At 45.8% G+C, this 21,955-nt stretch overlaps 1 protein-coding gene across 1 annotated transcript in view; it reads left to right on the top strand.

The window, feature by feature from the left end:
• b4galt2 (UDP-Gal:betaGlcNAc beta 1,4- galactosyltransferase, polypeptide 2) overlaps positions 1–21,955 on the top strand; it is a 90,163-nt gene that overhangs the window by 1,637 nt on the left and 66,571 nt on the right. Inside the window, exon 2 of the mRNA XM_040171316.2 lies at positions 9,744–10,605. Within this exon, the coding sequence (XP_040027250.2) occupies positions 10,209–10,605 (397 nt within the window). The 5' untranslated portion in view covers positions 9,744–10,208. The remainder of the gene's footprint in view (positions 1–9,743; positions 10,606–21,955) is intronic.

Genomic DNA, 21,955 nt, shown 5'->3' with positions numbered 1-21,955 from the left:
GTTAACAATGAACACGTTGTGGTGTATTCAGGTGCCTCTCGTGTACTTGAATGCAGCCTGGTTGAAAGTTTACCTCTTGTCAAAGTAATCTCAACTCCAGGACCAGTTTCTGGCTCTTTCTGTATCTCCTGGTCATCAGAAACACAGTGTTTCTTTCTTAGAGATGGCTGAATTCTAGTCAGCAACCTAAATATAACATTAATGTTTGGTTGGTTTGCTTATCTCGTGTGCTCTTTAGCCCTTGAGTCTAATGTCATTAGCATCTTGTTGTGGAACGCCGGCGGTTCATTTAGCTGATCGTCCAAAACACACCGTACCAAACATCAAAAGTCAGCGTGTTCAGCGGTCTTCTTAGCGTTGCAGTACGTGAGGAGTCAGGGTGCAGTCGCTGCAAACGCGAGACATCCTTGAGCACGCAGCCGTACGTTTTAACGGAATGCATGCATGCAGATATGCGACAAACAGAAATAACGTGGCAAATGCTTTATATGTCTTGACGATAGGAATAAATAACTTTGGTGTAGTTAATCCGCATAGTAACCGCACGCACAATGTCCGTGTTAACAGGTCGGGGGTTCACTGGCATGTGAACCGACCCCGGGTGACCTCTGGGTCAAGTTAGGAGAAGCACACGTTAGAACGCAAGTAGAACGAAGACGTAGAAGCTGCCCTCAGCGGACCGTCTCACGCCACGTGCCATGATGTGCTTTGACAGGGGAGTGAGTTTGATTTGACTCACCCGCCCCGTCCCCTTGTCCCCGTCCCACCCACCCTCATCTCTCCTCAGTGGACTTTCTCACCTGCTATACACGTCTTCATACCACGTCACTTGGTTGCGTATACCACCTTTTGGCAAATTTTGGCAACTGAGCCGCTTCGAACCATTTCAATGTCCATTAGATTAAGTCCATTACGCGTCGTGCTAACTGACCGCTACGCAAGTGAGCGTCACAAAGGAAATCGGTTTGATTGGGTACATAATTCTTTGGGAATGTGAACAGTGCACGCGGCACCGCGTCGTGCCGTTTCTAGGTCGACTCCCTATCTGCTCATTTTGGACGCGCTACCTCGAGAGGAGCTAAGCCGCTGATGATGAACCGTGTTCCTGGTTTTCAATCCGGCTTTGCCCTCCTCGTCCCGTTCCTCTCCCTGCCACGTCTCCGCTCTCACCGCTTCATAAAAAGCACAAAATCGCGCGTCCTCCGCAATGCTATTTAAAGAAATACTTTTTGGGAAAGGAGCTTTGATGAGCGTGCTCAAGAAGAAGTCCCGCAGGTGACCCCCCCTCCCCACCCCCCCATCCTCCTGTAAAAAGGCAATTGGAGAGCTACGAGCTTCTTATTTGCAAAATATTTCTTCCCACCTTTTTCATTACAGGCCATATTACATCCTCAATATTCAAATGAATGGCAAAGAAGCTGCCGCTCGGTTCCGCCATTTTAGTTTATCTTCAGCCAAGCCCCAAGTCTACTTTTCTATTCAACAGATCTACAGAAGGATGTATGGGATTTTCTTTCTGGTTTATAGAAATAGTCCTTTTTCAAACTCAGAGAATTCATGAAATAGCATTAAAAGAAAAATCATCCAAGGCCTCAGTTTGATTAAACCAATAGCCATTGGAAGCATGATTGGACCGTTGTAGCGCTAAGCCTAATGTCCCTGATGTTTTAAGCCCAAATAAAACACTAATTTAAATAAAATGTCTTTTAAAACCTCCTACCAAATCCCCCCCCGCGCCGCCCCCCGCAATCCCTCTAGTGAAGCCTTCCTTCCGCTGAAGCACTTCATTTATTTCTTTGCTCCGTTGCCAAAATAGCAGCTGGATCAGCGAGCGAGGGAGTGAGGGCGACCCAGAGAGAGAGAGGGAGAGGGAGAAAGTTCATGATGTTTCCACTGTACTTTATGGATTGAAGCTACACACGGGACTCTGATGAATTTGCATAACATGAGTGCAGCCTACATGCTGAGAAACATCCGACGTGAGACACCGGAGGAGAATTCCTGGAAAGGACGAACTCTTCTCCATTCTGCGATGTGATTCTGTCTCTTGCTAATTTGGGGCAAGAAAAAAAAAATTCCATAGGGAGTGAGACCCTTTTAAAAAAATAAAAATAAAAACATAAAGCAGAATGCACTTGTTCTTCAATGAGAGGGAGCAAACAGAGGAGCTGAGAGGCAATTTAATATCCGACGGGCGGAGCTGAGGAGAATAAAGTCGAGCGCAGAAGGCCGGCGTTTTCTCAGATTAGCTGTGCTTTTACTCTTTTTCTCTTCTCGTCGGCCTCCTCACACGCGGCTGCTTTCCTCTTTTCAGCTCGCTGCTTTTCTTTTTTTTTTTAGTTGAGGAATTTGTTTCATCAGTGAAACCTGAACAATTATTAGTTAAAGCGCGATAACATTTGTAATAACATGCTAAACTAAGATGGCGTTGGCGTTGTTGCCGCTTCCCGGCTAGCTAACGGACGTTAGCGCACGTTAGCCGGCTCGAAGCTGCAGAAGCAGAGCCGCAGGCGCCACGACAAAGGCCTATATTACTATGTAAGAAGAAACGCAAACACTTTTAGTTCGAAACGCATACAATAGAATTTTATTTTTTAATGGCCTCAGAATCCTTGGACGTCCCGCCCATCGGTCTCCTGCGCTTCCTCAGCTGTCCGTGGTTTATTTATTATTCGTTAAATACAATATATCCTGACTCGTTTTCTAAAAATAACTCCTGAAGGCTTCCATCTGAAATGCTGTCATGCTTGTAAAGTTACTGCTTTGCTCTTTGGGAAAAGGTGCACAAATGGGACGTTTTCGAGGCTTGAAAATGAATAACACAAACAGTCCTGATCGACATTGTGGTTTGTGCGGTTCTGTCTGACTCATAGAGGTTAACGAGCTACGGATGATTAAATTTGCTGGCGACAGTTGTGATAACTGCAGATGGTGGAATCAACATCCAGTGACTAAACATCTCCCCTCTTGTAAAGACAACAGGATATGGTCATTAAGTAAAATTATGATATTAAAATGAAGATAATCGGTGGATGGATAGAAAAGTGAACCCAATGCTTTTCTCTCTGTGGTCCAGTACAGTATTGGTAGAAACACAGGCCCATTGAATTTACATCAAGAAGCATCAATCAAGGCGACACAAACGCAATACAAATCACGAAGCGCCGTCAGAATAAACGCGGCCTCAATCCCACCTTCAGGCGGGACAGGCGCGTGATTTAGGCGCGCGCCTCTTGACAGAAATGGATCATGTAATCTACTCTTCGGCCTCCAGCTATCGGAGCCACGGAGAACAAATCAAAGGTCATCGCGGGACAGCCGTCCTCTGCGGGCTCCACTCCGGGCCTTCTTTCTGTTCCCTCAGCAGTTTACCCGTCTGTCCTCAGCAGAAGATCCTTGAAGTTCCTTGCAAGAACTCAACTGTTCGCTATTGAGCATTCCCAACAGATGAACGACAGAATACAAACTGTAAATGCAGCGACTATTGACTCTCGTGCGGCACAGGCTGAAGTGGTTGGGTGAGGAGGTAATGGTCCATTTATTATGAATTTATTTCGTACTTTGCAGGAAAAAAATTGGTGACAAAGAGAAGAATGTGCTTCATGTCGTCCAACAAAAGGCCCAAAGTTAGTTTATATTGATATAAAAAGTCAATGTCTGGCAATTTGCGGGATTAATGGCCTTAACTATTAATAGATAAAATCAAACCGTTGCTCTTATCTTGCTTTTAGTATTGTCATGCAACCAACATCATGTTAAATTTCTTATTTTGACGTGAGCGCTGCCTCTTGTGTCTGTTGCCAATGACACACAGTAGATTAGAATTATCCGGCACTACACGCAGTTTATTGCAAAACCGGCCTCCCAAAATAGAAAAAATTGAATGTCAGCATGAGTAATAAAATGGCAGTCCAGGCAGTTTTTGAGGCTACTGATGACCTTTCATATTTTCATAAGGGCTGTAGTGAAGACCACATAAACTGAGGCCACGTAATCACCAAGAGAGCGGAGAGCATTGAGACTGAGACCAGATGAAGACTGAGGGGATTAGATGATGGAGGTCGGACTCGTGCAAGACCGAGACCGACCTCGAGAACCGCAAGGCTGCTCCTGCAATTTATGTTACGGCATCATTGTTGTTAAATACCACACGTCTCATTCATAGAACAGCTAAAAGTGTAAATTGCAAAATGATCCTTTCTCTCGGCTGGAAGCGGTGTAATGTGACAGGAGGTCACTGGTCCACGGCGTGTCGCATTGTTCCCATCATGCTCTGCTTCTTCAGTGACGTGACCCAGATCCTGTGTGGCGCGCTGTGTCTTCTCTGTTTCCTCCCCCTCCCTCTCTCTCTCCCTCTCTCCCTCCACATTTTTATGATATCACTCAGGGAAATAAATCTTCGGGGCCGACCGGCTGCACAGTGGTTTCCTGTGAAAATCGATAATGTTTTCGTACATTTAAGATGAACTGCAAAACTGGCAAACATACAAGTCAAAAGTGTAATTGCCTGAGACTTTGCCCTCTTTTTGTGCACAGGGAATGCCTAGCTGCTCTTCCTAATGCATTAGTGGACAGCGTCTTGTGTCCCCCCCCCCACCGTGCACCGCTCGATTCGTGGGAGAAGAACTTGCGAGCGACGCTGCAGCCACGAGAAGGCCACGAGGCTCCGAGCTATCGTGTGTAGCGTGGCTAATGCATTTTTGATAGGACCGCGAGGGGCTGGGTTGTAGGTTAAAAAGCGGGTTGCCCGGGGCTCAAGGGACATCCAGCTAAAACCATTTCCGTTGCATCAAGACTGTCGATTCATTCAAGGTCTTTTCGTAATTTCTATTTGAAGCTTCTCTGTGGCAGTCGAATGAGTGGTCGAATACGTCTCGCGGGCTGTTTTGACACGCCGTTATTCTGTGCGTCTCGTGTTTCAGAGTTGGACTTTTGACCTTGGAACACTGAACGTAGTTCAATCAAGTCATCGTCGAGTCCCAGTGGAAGTGACACACTCGACATGTCTTGATGTTGCGTTGTAGACAACGGGCAGAGAAGTACGTTTAACCCAGAAACAGGACGCTCACGGCAACTCAAAGGGATGAAAACGTGCTGTGGAGCAATCTAACACGTTAATATTTATTAAAGCCTCATTATTCGCTGAGGAAATATATTATGAGTGAGCAGCTGTGCAGACAAAGTCTCTAAACAAGGACGAATGTGGGAGTGTTATCCGTTGTCTTCCACATCAGTTGGTAAAGATGAGTATAAGAAATACATAAAACAACGTGGCCTGAGGGCTCCACTGGGAACATATGCTAAAGTTGTGCCAAAGAAACACACAAGTGTGTGTGTGTGTGTGTGTGTGTGTGTGTGTGGGAGCGCTGCTGGGAGCGGCCTTCTGCTCTTGCATTACACCTTATTATAAATGATCAATGACGTAGTTACTCACAGGAAAACCCAGGCCTGTGTTCGCTCTCATATTCTTGAGCCACTACAACTGCATCACTTTTAAAGAGCCCGTCTTCGATTCGTCCCTCTGCGGCCCACAGATTGATCGCAGCTGCCTGTCGATGCCGACGCTCCCCGCCGCCGTCCTTTTCTTCCCGCTCTGATCTTCCGGGCGCTTGTGTGCCCTCGTGTGCGCCGCTGATCTCCCAAACCCCCCCCCTGTTACCGTACTCAACCCCGAGGAGGACTTAAAGCTCCTTGCAGACAGGTTTAAAATGCGTTTTCCCCCTGTAACCCGAGCGTGACGGTAGTCCTAGCGGAGCCGGAGAACAGGCGGAGATGGCAAACGATAACGATAACGCCGTTTGTGCCGGAAGAATAGAAACCTCCCCTCCCCCCCCCCCCCCCAAAGTGCCTTTTATTATGACCACAGATACATAACTGCAGTAAACACAGTCATTGCCGGCTTCTGCATGAGGGCCGATTCCATCTGCACTGCAGAGAAGGATTCATGAATTAGAGAAAATGAAACTAAAGACGAATAATAAAAAACCTGCTTGTTGCTATTTCCCCAGAGGCACCGATTCATTCTCCTTTTACGTAACCGGCCTCATGCTTCCATGGTGCACTGCAGGCTGCCCAGTTGCCGCGTCGCCAGCAGCATGAGAGAATAGGCAAGCGTTTAATGAATCAACAACAACAACAACGACAAATGAACATGGATTGAGAAAGTGATAAAATGCCGAATCGTTGGCGAGGTGACACAGAGACGAGCGAGCTAAGCAGCTTCCAAACGCTTCGGATATCCGTCATCTCTCATCTTGGAAACAAGAGCGCGGACGTTGAGTGCGCGCACACGCCGCTGATAACAACCATGTAACACCTCGCGCGCGCTTCCGCCGACTGCTGTCGTGTTCCTGTCGGTGGTGGAGGATGTGAAGCGCGGCCGAGTGTTTGACGAGTCGGGCGTCTCGCTTGGAGGGAGACACACACACGCACACACATACGCAGACACACACACTGCCACGGCGTACGAGAGCAAGAACGTATTGGGTCGTCCCTTCACATTAAAAGCCCTCAGTTTCGGCCACCGTCTCCGCTTCCAGCATGTGCTCCTGACTCGATGAATTATGTAACCTCACAAATGACCAGTCTGGCCAACCGGCTGGCAACCAATTCAAATTTGAAGATACAGATGTAGAAGTTCTGCGAGCTTTATTTGGCCCTTCATCTGAATGTTCTTCTTGATACATGCGTGTGCGTGAGAGAGCCAGAGTATGTTCAGTCAGAACGTGAGGCATCCGTTACCTTTTATGTGACAGGAGCAGGGATTATTAAACAAGTACAGTGTGTTAAAGAGGTCCCTGTGAAGCACGCTGAAGTGTGTCGACCCGATACGATGCATCGCAACGCCTGGATTTCACTGACTGCACGTTGTGACATATTGGTTTGAACATGGCACACCGTCACTGGATCACGGTACAGCTGCACATGCCATCGAAATAGGAACACGGCCTCAAAAACACTTCTTTTTTTTGTGACAACCTACTGTTTCCCTCAAAAGACATCTTTTTTGTTTTTCCTGGGAATTTTGCAGTGTTTATTTTTAATTTTGCAATATTTTTTTGATCTGTTTTTGATATTATCCAACTAGTTTTCTCGAAAGACAACTTTACTTTTTTTAGTTTTCCTTTTCAGAAAGCTAATAATGTGGACGGAACACACCTTTCTGAAGGAAAGATTCATCAAATTGCTATTGTATTATAAGTTATTGTAATGCAGCTTGGTGTCCTGGTCTACACATTAGGTTTTGCTCACTAAAGGCAACAAAAAATATCTTTTTAATGTTTTTTTTCCATTAAAATAGATAAATAAAGATAATATTTTGCAAACCATATTGAAATAAGTTCTGTATTTTTTCAAAATTGTTGATGGCCAGAGATGTGTGCTATCCTAGTTAACTGTTCCACAGGACAGGAATTAATCCACTGTACATGTGTCATTCAGCCCTGAGGGTCACAAAGCCTGAAACCACAGTACTAGAACTAAGCCCTGCAGTGTTATTAAAATGTAAATTTCAAGGATGAATCTTAAAGGACGATATTGGTTGAGAAAATACATAAAACGTTTAACATTCTTTTTTTTTTTTCTGCAGAAAAAATAAAAGCCTTTCTGAAGTAGTTTATTTGCTCATGACAAACGCAGTGCGGTGCAAAGATCCCTGCTGTCACATCGGAGGGCACCCGAGCTGAAAAGGCGTGAAGGAGTTTCCCCTGGCGACGCATTTCAGAAATATAAAATCAAAAGAAGTTACACTCGTCAAACAGGAGAAGAAAAAATGTTTGCTTTGAGTCTCGCTCACGGACGCATCACAGTGTTTCCCCCTCCGCTGCGCGTTGGCGTCTCTGCATGAATGTTTCACTGTTGTGAGAAGTGTAGCGCTGCGCAGGTGGAAAGGCGGCTTTTGGACGCCATTTGAAAGGGTCTCACCGGCCCATATTTAAACGATGAGTTCAAAGAGCTTTTTTTTTTCGGCTTGTAGCTCATCAAGAAAGGAGGAGTGGGGCGATCGGGGGAAACGCATGAAAACAAGAAAAACACATTAACGTTGGAATATGTTCTCCCTGCGTGTGCAAACTCGGAACAGAAATGACTGTTTCAAGTTTCATGCTTGAGTCTTCGAAGCGGCGCCTCAAACAGTCCGATGTGAAAACCTGCCAAAAAAAAAAAAAAGAATCTGGAGAACAAACTGGAGACGTTTGATAGGGAAGGTTGTCGCGTTCAATCCAAAGACATTTCAATCTCAATGAGATCTCAAAGATGGAAGCAGGTCGGCTGAAACGTCTCTTGCCGTTTCCCTCTCCACCCGTTCTTCATGCTATGCTAGGCTAACTGCCTCATATTTACCACACCGGTGTTTCATCTTCCGCTATGAATTGATTTTGCTGGGTTGACTATTTTCTAACAGCGGGTACTCGTCGTCTGGGAAAAGTCTGTATCAACGCATAAGGAGGCAAAGGTGCGGAGGGATTTCGTCCTCGCGGCCTTTGTTTTCATGTCCTACGTGAGAGACGAGAACGCTGCTGTGTGATGTCAATCTACTCCCATAAGCCGCGTGCAGCCGTCCGTCTGAGAGCAAACACAGTTCTGTCACATGGTCCAACACCTGTTGGACACAGACGGTAACCCCCCTTCCTGTCCCGGGGGGCTCCGCAGTCGAAGCAGAAAATGGGGGCAGGGCTCCTCCGTCTGTCTGAGTGATTTACCCGTCCGGCTGCCTGACTGCACGTCATGAATCCAGCGGCGGTGCATTAAACGGCGGCCTGTTTAGTCCACCGTAGCGGCCTGGCGAATAAATCCCGACCCGCACAAGCGTTGATGGTGCGACTGGTGTGTGAGACGTGCCCGTAAGCAGAAATCCATCCCATTAACTATCGAGATCCGCACACACACACACACACACATACACACACACACGCGCACAGAGTCTTTGCAGTCTTAACGTTGCTGCCGGCGGACAAAAGAGAGGTGCAGCAGGAGTCAGTAAATAAACTCATAAACTCGTTTCAGTTTTATTCATTTGGCCTCGACTTGCCTCAAGAAGCGACACGTAAAACTCACCCTAACCAGTCCAGCAGGGGCCCTTTGCTTCAGATCCCCCCTCGTCGGGAGGAAGGTGTCACCGGAAGTCATTAGTCATCATCCAACCTCTTCCAACAACCAGAGTTAATATTTAAACATGCGCGCCCCCCCGCACTCTTCGGCTCTGTTGGTCTTTCATGAGAAAGTCCGGCTCCTCTTCTTATTTTCTGTCATTGATTTGAAAAGCCATAAAGCTACAATGAGCTTTGCCTGTGGGGAAGCTCTAAAGTGGCCCTCGATTCTCCCCTGCGCTCGCACAGTATGTTCACTGGATTGTGTGTATTCCCTCTCGCCGTTTCCTTCCATCGTAAAACGCTTTTCAAGCCACTCGACTGGAAAATTGACTGTGCATGTCGATGTGGCTGAAAAGCCCCATTCAGAGCTTTTTGTTTGTCTTTACTGAAGATGTTTTTCGCAGTCAAACGTGTCCTTCTTTCTCCACCGAGAGCGAACTTTGGGGTTTAAAAAAAATCAAAAAAACTGAATACAGTCGGGTTCGATGCTTAACAGCGAGGTCAAAGTAAAGATCTACAGCTAAGTGAGCAACATCAACAGCAAACCGCCATCCTTTTTACTTGATCGTTTGATAAATGAGTGTAATTAAAGTGTATTTCATGTCATTTAATAGCTTCCTTGTAATTTATTCTTTGTCTTTAATCGTCTTGCAGGTGCCTGAAACTTTCATGGCCTAAAAGACGACGTCTGCTTGTGACCGACCTGATGCCAGGAAGATCCATCCATGGTGGATTGGAAGTTTTAAGCATTAGTCGTTGGACTAATTGGACACTGGGACAGTGACTAACCACCAGCATGACCACATGTCCACATCAGTGGAGACTTGTCTGACATCGGGGCCTTATGTCTTTGTATCTTCTGTATTCATCAAAAGGACCTATTGGCTGTATCTCCAGTTTAGGTCAGTTTGCCAATGAGATCCCGGGTTTCCTCTCCCAGCGACTGAGGCTGATTGCGACATCTTAGTACTTTTGTCATGCTGGGAACCTGGGAACGAACCAGAAAGCCGACCGTGTGGCCTCCCTATCTTCACTAAGGACCCCCATGACCCCCGCAGAAGTCCCATAGCCGCCACATGTCCTCATCCGAGATCTAACAGCAGCCGCCGGGATGCGCGCATGCCTGTAGCCGCTCCGCGCCAGCGCTCTCGAGGCTGGCGGCCGTCTTCCTCGGCCATGACCCGGCTGATGTTGGGCCGGACTCTGGAGCGCATCTGCAAAGGCGTCCTGCTGCTGTGCCTGCTCCACTTCCTCATCATGATGATCCTGTACTTCGACGTCTACTCGCAGCGGTTCGACCTCTTCAGCCGCTTCAACAACGGCCGCAACGGGTCCAGGAACAACGCCAGCGGGGGGGCGGCGGCGGCGGGGAGCGGCCACCACTACTACTACTACAACCTTTCCAGGCCCAACGCCACGCTGGCCAGCTACCTGGTGCCGAGTGCGCAGCCCGAGACCAATCAGACGCCGTCCCCCAAGCCGCTGCCGCCGTGCCCCGACAACCCGCCCGGCCTCGGTGAGTAAGCGTGCGTGTCGCAGGTGCCGCCAAGCGCCGAGGTCATCCGTTTCAATTCGATCGCATTCGCTCTATTTTTTATTTCATAGTGAGTAACGTGGCTGTCTTGAGTCGACGACCGTCGAAATTAACTGCGACCGTAGAATTCCTCCCCCTGCGGCGGCACTTCACCAAACCGCGGCGACTTTTTTAGGGCCGCGGCGACCCGGAGGAGCCCGCCGGCTGACTTGCCTCCCGGCGCGCTGCAGATATCGGGGGCGGGTGGAGCAGACGTCTGCAGACTTCTGACGCCGACGGCCCTGCGGGTGTTTTTAGTGCTTAGCCGTCTTTGCCGAGGCACAAATAAGAAAACATGACGTTTTACTTTGCCGTGTAAACTAAGGTGTGCAAGCAAAGCAGATCTTTAATAATGTTCCATCTTTCTCAATCCACTTTTATGACGACCAATTTGTTTGATTTGCCCGTCCAGCCGGCTCGTCGTAATCGTTTGTTACGGCTCGTGCGCGCTTTATGTCCGATAACGGAAACCATTGATTAGCTAATGAAAAGCGGAGACGAGACCTTGATCGCACTTGGAAGCTTGAGCTATTGATGCTATTTTCCAATTAACGGGAGAGCAGGTGTAGCAGTAATTTAGTTTTTCTGCGTGTCAGTCGGCAACGTGAAATGGACTCAATGTCAACGATTTACACTGTAGCATTTCGACCTCATACAATCACAGCGGGGCTGTCAGCCGAGATTCATGCAGTCACACACACAGCGCACACACGTACACACTAGTAGCATTTTCTGAAAGAAATGCACTTCTTTATCTTTATCATTTTTTCCTGCTTCCCGGGTGGAAAGTAGGTGTTGATTGTACATTTGTTTTTGCTCAAGAGAAGCCGGTTGAAAATATTGAAATATCAATCAGACGTGAAGATTTGTCAAATTAAAATTTGGATTAAGTTGGAGATTAAAAGAAAAATCTTCAGAACAACGGATAAATTAGTCAACAATCGTTGGATTAACGGCTAATAAGCTGGTCGTCATGGCGGCCGTTCTCGATGCCGATGCGGAGCCTCGTGGCGGCAATCACATGTTCCTCTGCACACTATAGACACACCTACACACACTAACACACACACACCTCATTATCATCACTATCCGTCCACCCAACAAATCAGAGGTTGATTGAGTCACACTAAGCCTCTGGTTTACTAAATCTATAATTACATAGTGGACGCACAAACGCACAAACGCACACTCACACGCTGCAGCCGTGTGTCATGAGCACTCACAGATAATAGAACTCGGGAAAGAGGAACTAATTCCTGCTGTTTTCATTCGACTGATCCCGATACTAATGAGGCCGGAAAGAAAACTGCTGTATTATGTTGTCATCTAATGGAAGAAACAAGTAGACGAAAAGCGCATCTCTCACACGGATTTCTCCGTCTGCGCTGGAGCTTAATGAGAAAAACCAAATAAAACAACCCACAAATTTCTGTAATTGCCACTTTGTGCTTTTGTGTTGTCTTGCTGCTTCGTCCGTTGTTTTGATGCTCGTGTCTTCTTATATCTTCTTGAAGAGCTTGAGTCCGGAGCCTCAGATATTGGTGACCTAAACCGATTATGCTTTTAAAAAGTATCATCATCTTTGATAATATATAGATTTATTTTCACATTACTCAATATATTCTTCCTTTTTTTGCATAATGAATTGATAACAAGCGGTTTTGCCCCTCGCTGCCGGCTTTTATTGCCGCACGTAGCCGCCCGACAAAACGGATTCCTCTTCCTTTTGTCATCGCCGCGTTCTGCTGACGCCATGAATATGTTTCTTATTTTCCTGCACCTGTTTCATCAGTAAATTATGACTATTTTTTTTATCAACTTAATCCCTCCTGAGCTCCACCGTGGCAGTGTCAACATTTTTTCTCTCCTTTCTGTCTTTTTCTGTAAACGCGTTGCTCTTATTTGATAATGAGGTCTGTAAGGCGCTTTGTGGAAGCCGGGAGAGCGAGATACAGCTGTCAGGTATATTCGTCTGAAGCCGAGCTTCGCTGATTCCATTATTTGTCCTGGAATTGGCTGTCGCCGACTCCGGATTTTGGCATGCGCACCAGGCACAGGTGTACCCTTATCTCTGCCTTCTCTGCTTGATGGAGAGGCTGCCCGGAGCGGGGGGGCGGCGGGGCGGCGGCGGGTTGGAGGGGGGGGGTAAATGAGCAGGATGCGGGGAAAGACTGAGCGAGTCTCTTTTTCAGTCACAGGTGCAGACGCAGAGAGAAAGGCAGATCTAACGGATGCTGGTGCGATGGTGGGTGTGAAGCGAGGGAGGAGGGAGGGACGGAGTAAAGGAAGCAGCGGCAGGTGGGGAGAGGTGAGGGGGTTTTGTGGGAAAAGAGATAGTGAACTGTGGATAACACACACACACACACACACATGCATAAAGAGAGAGAAACAAACAAACAAGCCCTTGGCTGTCCCAGAACACCAGCTGACAGGTGCTCCCTGTATGGGTGGCTTGCATCCACAGTTTATTTCCTGTGTGTGTGTGTGTGTGTGTGTGTGTGTGTGTGTGTGTGTGTGTGTGTGTGTGACCTGGCATGCTGGATATGTAAATCACCTGTTTGACAAAAACAAAAATGCAATCTGGGAATTGAGAAAGTTGGATCGTCTTTTCTCAGCAAAAAAAATAAATGGAGATTGCAATGAAGATTGAAAACCACCTGTTTTTCTCTATTTTTCTAGTTTTTTCCACCCTGGCCCTGAAAAAATATAGTTCATCAATCTTTCAGTCTTCCTGAAATGAATTGTTGTTTATTTTTAAGCAGAAGGCCAAACCGTTATTGGTTTTAGCTCCTCAAATGTGAATATTCGCTTGTGTTGTTCATATTCTATAACAATAAACTATTAGACCGTACGTATCATTTCACCCTACATCGTAAGATTCGATTTCTTTATGTCGTATTGTTTTGTCATTTCTGTTTAGCTGGATAGAGATATCATTATCTGTCTACACGTTGTAACACATTGGCTGTGAACATTTTACTGGAACGTTCGCTATCAATGTTTTCAGTTCATCTCCATTATGTAGAAACATGAATCTGGAGGCATCATGTCAACGTTGTTAAAAGGTTTTTGCTGTTGCATAGAAACATTTTTCATGAGATGGGAGGAGGTTCATGAGTCGATTTGGAAGTCTATAGCTAGTCCTCTGATTGTCCTACTTCCCACTGTTACGTGTGAATCATGTGACATGTGACCTTCCCTCAAATTAAAACTAGACGATGCATCTGTGAGTTTTTAATAAGCAATTTTCCACTTGTGGCTCGTCTTAGTGTGTGAAGAAGAATTCTCAAGCCTGAACCCTATTATCTATTCTCCCCATTAATCACTTCCTCCTACACGCACGACTTGTGTATACACGAGCGCTTAGGCCACACACACACACACACACACACACACACACACACACACACACACACACACACCAGCATGCAGCTCAGCGGGAAGCTAAAAAGTGTTTTCCAGGCCTCGTTTTAATTGGATGCTCTACGTGGGTTTTCCCTCTCAGAATGAACCGTCTTCTACGGATGATCGACTCCAAGCCGGATGTTTCTGAGCCGAGACATGAATGAAATGACTGAACATAAACTGAACATAGAATACACTTTGTCGATTTCATACAAATTTGACATATTTCTTTCCTGACTTTAGATCAGGCCGTTCCTGGCAAAGCAGAGCACAGCGCGCTCCCTTTGATGGGACTTTTACACTAACACTCGTGTTTATTATTACAAATCAATATCGTGTCTCTTGCTTGACTTTGCCTGTTCGTCCTCTGTGTTTTGTTAAGCCAGGAGAGCGTGAACCAGCGTCTGGTTGAATCCACTTCTTAGACCTCCACCTTCCACGTCCATGTTTTATAATCTCAGTCCTGCATATTTGATAGAGGGCTTCGACCGAGCTGTGTAGGTTTAAAACCGTCCTGTGCGTTAGCTCAGCCAGGGGAGCTCGAGGCACGATGTTTGAATTTAAAACTAAATAAAACTTGTGAATTGTGTTCATGTGCTTGGTGCTTCAGTGAGGAACTATTTTGATTTATTTGCCAAACGGTTGACTTTGAGTTCTCTGTTGTTTCATATTACTATTAAGGAAAGAATGCAACTTGTTTCCAAAGGCGCTGCGCTGGTGTTCTCCTGATAGTTCACGTTACGCGTATGATCACATATTTTATAGAAGTTATTAACAACATTATCGACGTGTTCTGTTTTCACTCTGTAAAAAAATCATGAAATACGGCTGAGAATCTGTCTGTCAGTGTTTCCTCACCTATCGCTGCGTTTAGTAGGCAAGAAAAATGACTCAACCAATAAGCGATGTTGTCCGGGGTAGCCGACAACACGAAGGCTTCCAGAACTCCATTTCTCTCACTTCTCTCCTCGGGACCACGTGTACGTTTGCATCCACGTGGTGCAGCAAAATGTCATGAATTTTCATTTCCTCCCTTTTGGATGGATGGTTATCGAGTCCGCCTTCTTTCTCTCTCTCTCTTCGCGGAACATTCTCTCCTCAGCAGCCGTCTCTGTTCTCTCCATTTGATTCCGACCCGCAGCATAAAGGAGCAAACGTCTGTGCTTTTCAATGCCGCGGAATACGAGCTGGAAATCAGCGCTTTTCAAAAGGTGAAACGAGACGTCCCCGTGTCGCTGCACACCGTCCCCGCAGCCAAGTGTGTGCGCGTGTGTGCGTGTGCGTGTGTGTGCGTGTGTGTGCGTGTGGGCCGAAGGCTGAACCACTTCCCCGCCAACACTGTGAGGATTGAGGAAACGCGGTACGAGGCCAGAGAGGACGCCTTCAGGGCGTTTGGTTTGTGTCTCCGGACGATGAGAAGCGGCCCCGCTGACTACTTGCTGCACACTGCGTGTTGAGTGACAGCCGTGTGCGTCGCGTCCAGTGTGTTCTGGTGTGCACATCCTTCCGATTCCTCCGTCATTTAAGCGGTTGAAACGTGTGCCATGTCCGGCGGGCCAATTCTAGGCCTCTGTAATGAGGTAATTGTCTGCTGGCTGCTGCTAAAAGAAAGCTAAACAGCCACCAAGGGAAACGTGAAAGTAACGTGAGCGATTCACGAACAGAGTCTGTCTGTTTCCAGACAGACTCATACGAACAGATGAGCAATTGATGAACATCCTTTTGTTGGTGTGTTTGTCCACTGGAGGACGTGCTCCTGTGTGTGTGTGTGTGTGTGTGTGTGTTGTGTGTGTGTGCGTGTGCAGCTTGCACCCTTCGTGTTTGTCTGCACCTTCTCGCATTATGTGTTTGTAGTCTCAGTCCTCTCGTTTCAGAAATACTATTAAGACGCTCTAACAAGCGAACTCTCCGAATGATTAACGACGGAACACACACTGCCTCCCTCCCTCACACACACACACATATACACACACACACACACCTTTCTTTCACGTTCTTCCCCTTTCTCCCTTTTCTCTCACCTGCCTCAGTTCCCTTTTCTCTCTCAGATAGTTTTTAGTTTTTTTTGCGTTGATAGATTCCAGAATAAAAGCAGACGGGGGGAGAAAAGATATGTAAGGAAGGAAAAATGCTACTGTGCCCAATGTAAACATTGGGAGGAAACAAATAAATATAACAGATAACAAACAACTAATGAAAAAATAGAGAACGCAGCCCCAGTGACCGGAATGACATTTCCATAGATAGCATCTTTGAGGCGACTATTTCCAACTCAGTCATGCAGAACATCATCCAGATAGTTCTGGAAATATTGATTCTTACTTTATTGTTTTATTGTGCGTGTGTGTGTGTGTGTGTGTGTATTGCGTAAACACGCTGCTAACAAAGAAAGTACTTTTTTCCTCACGAAGGATCCTGAATGAATAAAATGATTTTCATTTTTTTCAGCAGAAAACCACGAGAGCTGGTTAATAAAACCATATAATATAATGTAAACCGTTGAATTCACATTATTATGCATCCGAAATTCGGGATATTGATTTATTTGCACCTGAGGGAATTGTCAATGTTGTAATCAACGTGTGTGTGTGTGTGTGTGTGTGTGTGTGTGTGTGTGTGTAACACAAAGTGCGCAGGAAGGAGGTACAAGCGGCGTCTCTCCTTCTCCTCCTTCCCAAAGCTGCGTGTCACTGATGGAGCTGTTGATACAGGTAGCATGAAACAACAGGGTGAGAACAGGAAGAGGGGGGGGGCGGGCTGTGTTGATTGGTTGCTAGGTAACAGTAGCCTATGGAGCGTGAGGATGGATGAAAAGAAAGAGTAAGAAAAGGTGAGGAGTGTGAATTATTGTTGCAGGAGCAAACAGACAAAAAAGTGTTCTTCCTGCTGCACAAACAGCGTGTGACACCAGGTGGGTGCAGGCGGTCTGCTGGTGCGAAGGGAATTGCAAATCAGCAAAAACGATTAGAAAAGAAAACAATGGTGCATATTTATAGTAAATTTCCTGAACCAGGGCAGCCGGATAATAATAGATGTAAAGAAAAAAAAAAAAGAGTCCGGCCTCAATTGCTGCTTTGGTTTGTGTTTTTTCAACTTTGTGTTTTTTATATTTTATATTTTTATATTTTTTTTACTCTTGATACTTTCTTGAACATTTATTAAATTAACTACACCATATTTCTCCACAATAAGTATAATACATTTAAAAAGGAGAGGAGGTCTTTACTTAATTGAGCTTGTTGTGAGGGAATTACGGTGCAGACAGACTTTTTGCGATGATTTATTACGATGGATAGCATGAGATGGATTAGCTGACATCAAACGTAGGCATAATCCATCAACCCAAAAGTTACATCTAATTTGTCATGGAGAGAAGAGGATATTGGATGATTTATTAAGAGTTTACACTGACATTTTACAAACAAGCATGAGGTTATGCAGACTGACGGGTGACTTGTAGGTACGGCAGGTTTGATGAGCATCCTGAATCATCAGGACGCTCCGGGGGGGGGGGGAGGAAAATCCTGCTTCTGTGTGTCGATGTTCAGTGGTGTCACAAAGAACTAACAGATTATTAGCATTTTTAGAACGCATGTGTGATGATGAATGACGATGAAGACACGACTGGACAATCGCCCCTTTGCGTGGATGACACGCGCATCCGAGTCATAGCGCCGGAATCTCTGTCACGACCCTTTTGGTGGAGAACGGCTCGTGACCTCGAATGCAGATGGAAAGATCGCTTCCTGACCAGAATTCCTGCTAAACACACGGATTAAGTACTTGTTTAGCTGAAATGATGCCATCGCATATCTATCCTAAAAGGGTTTCCATCGCTCTATAAAGTAACTGCACCTTTTGAATCGAGACCCACATGTGAAGGTGATTTCAGTCCGGTCGTCAACAGGCTCATGGCGACTAAACTGAATTTTTCCATCTTGTAGCAGCTCGGCTTCAGAAGAACAACTGAAGAAGTTGACCTTTAGCCGCCCGTGACGCTGAAAGCGTGCTGCTGGCGTTCGGTTCTTTTTTGCTGCACTCAAAAAAAAAAAAAAAAAAAAATCATAGATTATATAGGTGTTACGGCCCTTTTTTAGATGCCAGGACAATAAAACAACAATCAACGACAGGCGACAGAGTCAGGGTAAAAGGGGTCTTTCTGGTTTTTATTATTAAACAAAAAGATGGCTCCCAATTGGAGGGAGGGAGATGGTGGAAGATGGGACCTACAGGTTGTGCCAAACAAATGAAATGAATATAACAAAACGAGGCCTAGCTCACCACTGGCTCTTCATCCAAAACAAGTCAAACAAAATACCTTACCTGCTTCTCTAAAAAAAAGGACAAAAGGAAAACGTTACAGAGGAGGCAACCACCACTACACCTGGTGTGTCTATACAAAGGTATACCTACGTGCAAAAATGTACAGGGTACCCCAACTTACTAAGGTCCTCAACCTCCACCTTACAAAACTCCAGTTTTGCTAGCAGACAGCTAAAGCTCACGGACAGGAAGACTGGCCACCAGCCCGCAGCGCAGAACACCCCCCTTTTCACTTCTCAGGAGTCTTCCTTTATGGACTGCCACCGGAACTGCTGATTGCTTTCCACCTGTGTTTGGAGTTGGCCAATCAGCATAATCACTGGGGGAGAGAAACAATGAGCAGGAGGGAGAACGACAAGAACACATGCAGACAGTCCCCGTCTGGCATGTAACAATAGGTTATATACTTTAAGTACTTTTAGCTGGATTGACGTTGCGTTTTGCACAGACATCCGTGGTACCCTGAGGATGTACCACGATGACCTTCCGGAGGAGTTGTCTTAACCTTGCTGGTCCTCCTGTTGTTTTAATCTTCACCTTTGCCACCGTCAGGTAAAACGTTCCGGTTTTTTTTTTCCAGCATTTTGTTTTGTGACAAAACAAATAATCTTCCCATCGGGCCTCAGCTGCGTTCAGCCAAGGCGCCGCGCTGACATGTTCCACTGAGTAGAAACAATCCCTTATTAGCATCGTGATGTAAAAGCGCCCTTTTGAGGTCCGTTTAGGCTTTGACCCGGGCCTCGCGTGACAGATGACACCCCGTTCCCCCGTTTGCCTGACACCCAATAGACGCCTTCGCTCCGTGTACCAAACGCACACATGCACTGACCTCCGCCCCGGTTTGATGAGCACGGCGTTGCAGAGCGGGCGCGCCGCCAAAGCGCCGTTAAAGGGGGGGAAGCAATCCTCAAAGTCAGAACTCTGGCTTCCATTAATGCGATGCGTGTCCGGTGAATCCCCGGCGCTCTCATTGAGTACCGCAAACCAGTAAATGTGATGAGTCGGGCCGACATTCTGTCATATCCCCCCCCCCCCCCCCTGAGAGGTTAACTTTTAATGTATCTAACCCCCCGAAGAAGATTGCTTTTAACGTGTCTAAGTAGGTGGACCTCAAGGTTTTCCAACGAGCGACCCGAAAACAAACGCTCACACTGGAGTGCGTTCTTGGTTCTTGAGCTGCGCTGACGGCCGCTGCGGTGAAATGCGGCCGCTTTGCGACGTGAAGCTCCCACAGTAACAGTCTGAGCGCCTGGATGCGCTTCAGCTGGAAAGGTTTTCAGTGTAAAAAAAAGAAAGACGTCAGCGCACAGCTTATATAACTGAACAGTCGTGCAGGGTCTGTAAATTTTTCTATCTATCTATTTCTATCTAGCTACATATTTGATGTGAGCCCAAGTCTGTAATTTGGACTTGAGGGTTTTAGTGGTTCTGGTAATTTCACTCATCGTTGTGTTGATAGAGATTCGATCCTGAATTCAGAGTGGTGGCTGAGCGGCATGGGTTAAAGAAACAAAAGGACTATTCACATATTTTCAGCGTTCTAGCAGCTTTTCCTCTGATGATTTAAGCAAATTAAGTATCTTGAAGTTTTAGTGTTCAAGAGACGGCCACATATTGGTGTGGTTTCCTTTTAAACTAGATTATTTTCTAAGAATGTAGGATTTGAAGGAAAAAGATTGGACATTTTAAAAAGTGAAATGCGTGAAATGTCCTGTTATTGAATGATGCATATTAATTAATCTGAACTTGAATTTAATATCAGTTCATTGGTGGATTTAACTTGCAGTTGTTTGTCTAATACTGTTTGAACCTTTCTGCTGTAAAAGTTTTAGCACCAATTTGTGCTTAAATGTTTGGAACTTGGATGCAATCTTGTTCCGGACAGAATAGAAATTGTTTTTATCAGGCTGCCAGAATTAAGGTTAAATTGCTTTCGCAAAGTTGTTTGATGAATTGTATGTCAACGTGAACATTCTTCTCAAAACACTCTTGCGTTTAATCGATACCAAATGCACAGGAAGATGTTATAGTAGAAGACAATAAATTGGAGGCAAGAATAAGGAGTCCATTGTATTTTTGTCTTTGCCAGAAAAATAACATTGTGGTTGTGTTTTTCCTCTTAAGGTCTTAAGGTGGCAAAGTGGTAGAACGTGCAGGTTGTTACAGGTAGAACGTACTGGTAAGTTGGAGAAATTAGACATTGGGAATAGAAAATTAATAATTGACTAAAGAAATCTTAGTGGACAAACTTAACTGGCTCTCGTTTCCACCCGTGTTCATTGTGAATCTTTCCGTTTAAAAATCAACATGCTGTTATTTTGCAGTCACGCTTGCACTCTGCAGTCACGCTTGTCTTGCACAAAATGCACAACGCTGCCTTACCCCCCCCCCCCCCCTTTGTTAATAAGTGTGAGCCCGGGCAACACGACAAATTGCCGTCACAATTTAATTATGCACGCCGGGGCGCAGCTAGAAGTGTGTGCAGATGAACGGCACCGTCGTGTCTCACGGATTAGTATTGTGGGAGATTTCATGTGGATTAGTTAAAAGGATTATTTACTGGTTGTAGCGCAGATATACGGTATTTTTGAATTTAAGTGAAGGTGAAAAGCAGCCGAATCAAAGGCAAAAGGATCCACTTAATAAAAATGTCACCTCGTCCTGCTCTATTTTGGGGCGGTGCATTGTGTCACTTCCTCAAACGTCATCCATGCCCGTTTTCACTTTGTCTCTGTTCATCATTACCTTGACTTAACTTTCTAAATCTGATTTTGTTTGTACTTTTCATTCACGCAAAGCCGTACACCATAGAACATGTGATGTATTTATTGTTATCGGGATGTGCGATGATCCACATCATACGATAAAAATGCACAATGTTGGTCCTCGTTCCTGTCGGTTGTGTGGAAGACTGAACACCTCTCAGGTTAATAATTCAGCACAGAGGAACCAGCGATGGAGACGGAATGAATGAGAACGAGGAGCACAAAATCAGGAAGGAGACGAAAAGACGAGGAGAGAGAGATGAGCTGATGATGAAAAGATTATAGATAAAGAGTAATAGAGGAGGTGCAGGGGAGGAAGAGGAGGAGGAGGAGGAGGAGGGGGCAGGGGGGGGGGGGGTGGATTGTGAGAAAAACATCCAAAGAAGAAGGCGGCTTGGAGAAGGGTTTAGTATGCCAGAGGCAGCAGCAGTGACTGGAGAGGCCACATCCTCTATGGGAAGAATAGATCTATTTAGACTGAGTTTGACACACACACACACACACATACTTTGCCAATTCTAATTATCATGGTATGAAATAGCTTTCCTTTTTGCGGTATTTTGAGGTTAAACCTAAAGTAGTTAATTGAATACTTTCTAATCCGGCTAATCGTATGTCATTTATAACCATCTGAATACACGTTTATACACGATGTGTCGCCTCTGTACACGTCCAGGGCTCGAGAGTCGCTTCCCTTCATCAGTTCTGATTCGTTCCAAGTCTTCGCAGCTCCAAACACAGATTCTGAACCATATTTTATCAACTAATATAATGTTTATTTCCCCCTCTGTGTCGACTGC

Source organism: Gasterosteus aculeatus, chromosome 3, assembly GCF_964276395.1.
Source record: "Gasterosteus aculeatus chromosome 3, fGasAcu3.hap1.1, whole genome shotgun sequence".
Classification (NCBI taxonomy): domain Eukaryota; kingdom Metazoa; phylum Chordata; class Actinopteri; order Perciformes; family Gasterosteidae; genus Gasterosteus; species Gasterosteus aculeatus.
The sequence above is the reverse complement of the archived record's forward strand: the minus strand, read 5'-3'. Positions and strand labels throughout refer to the sequence as shown.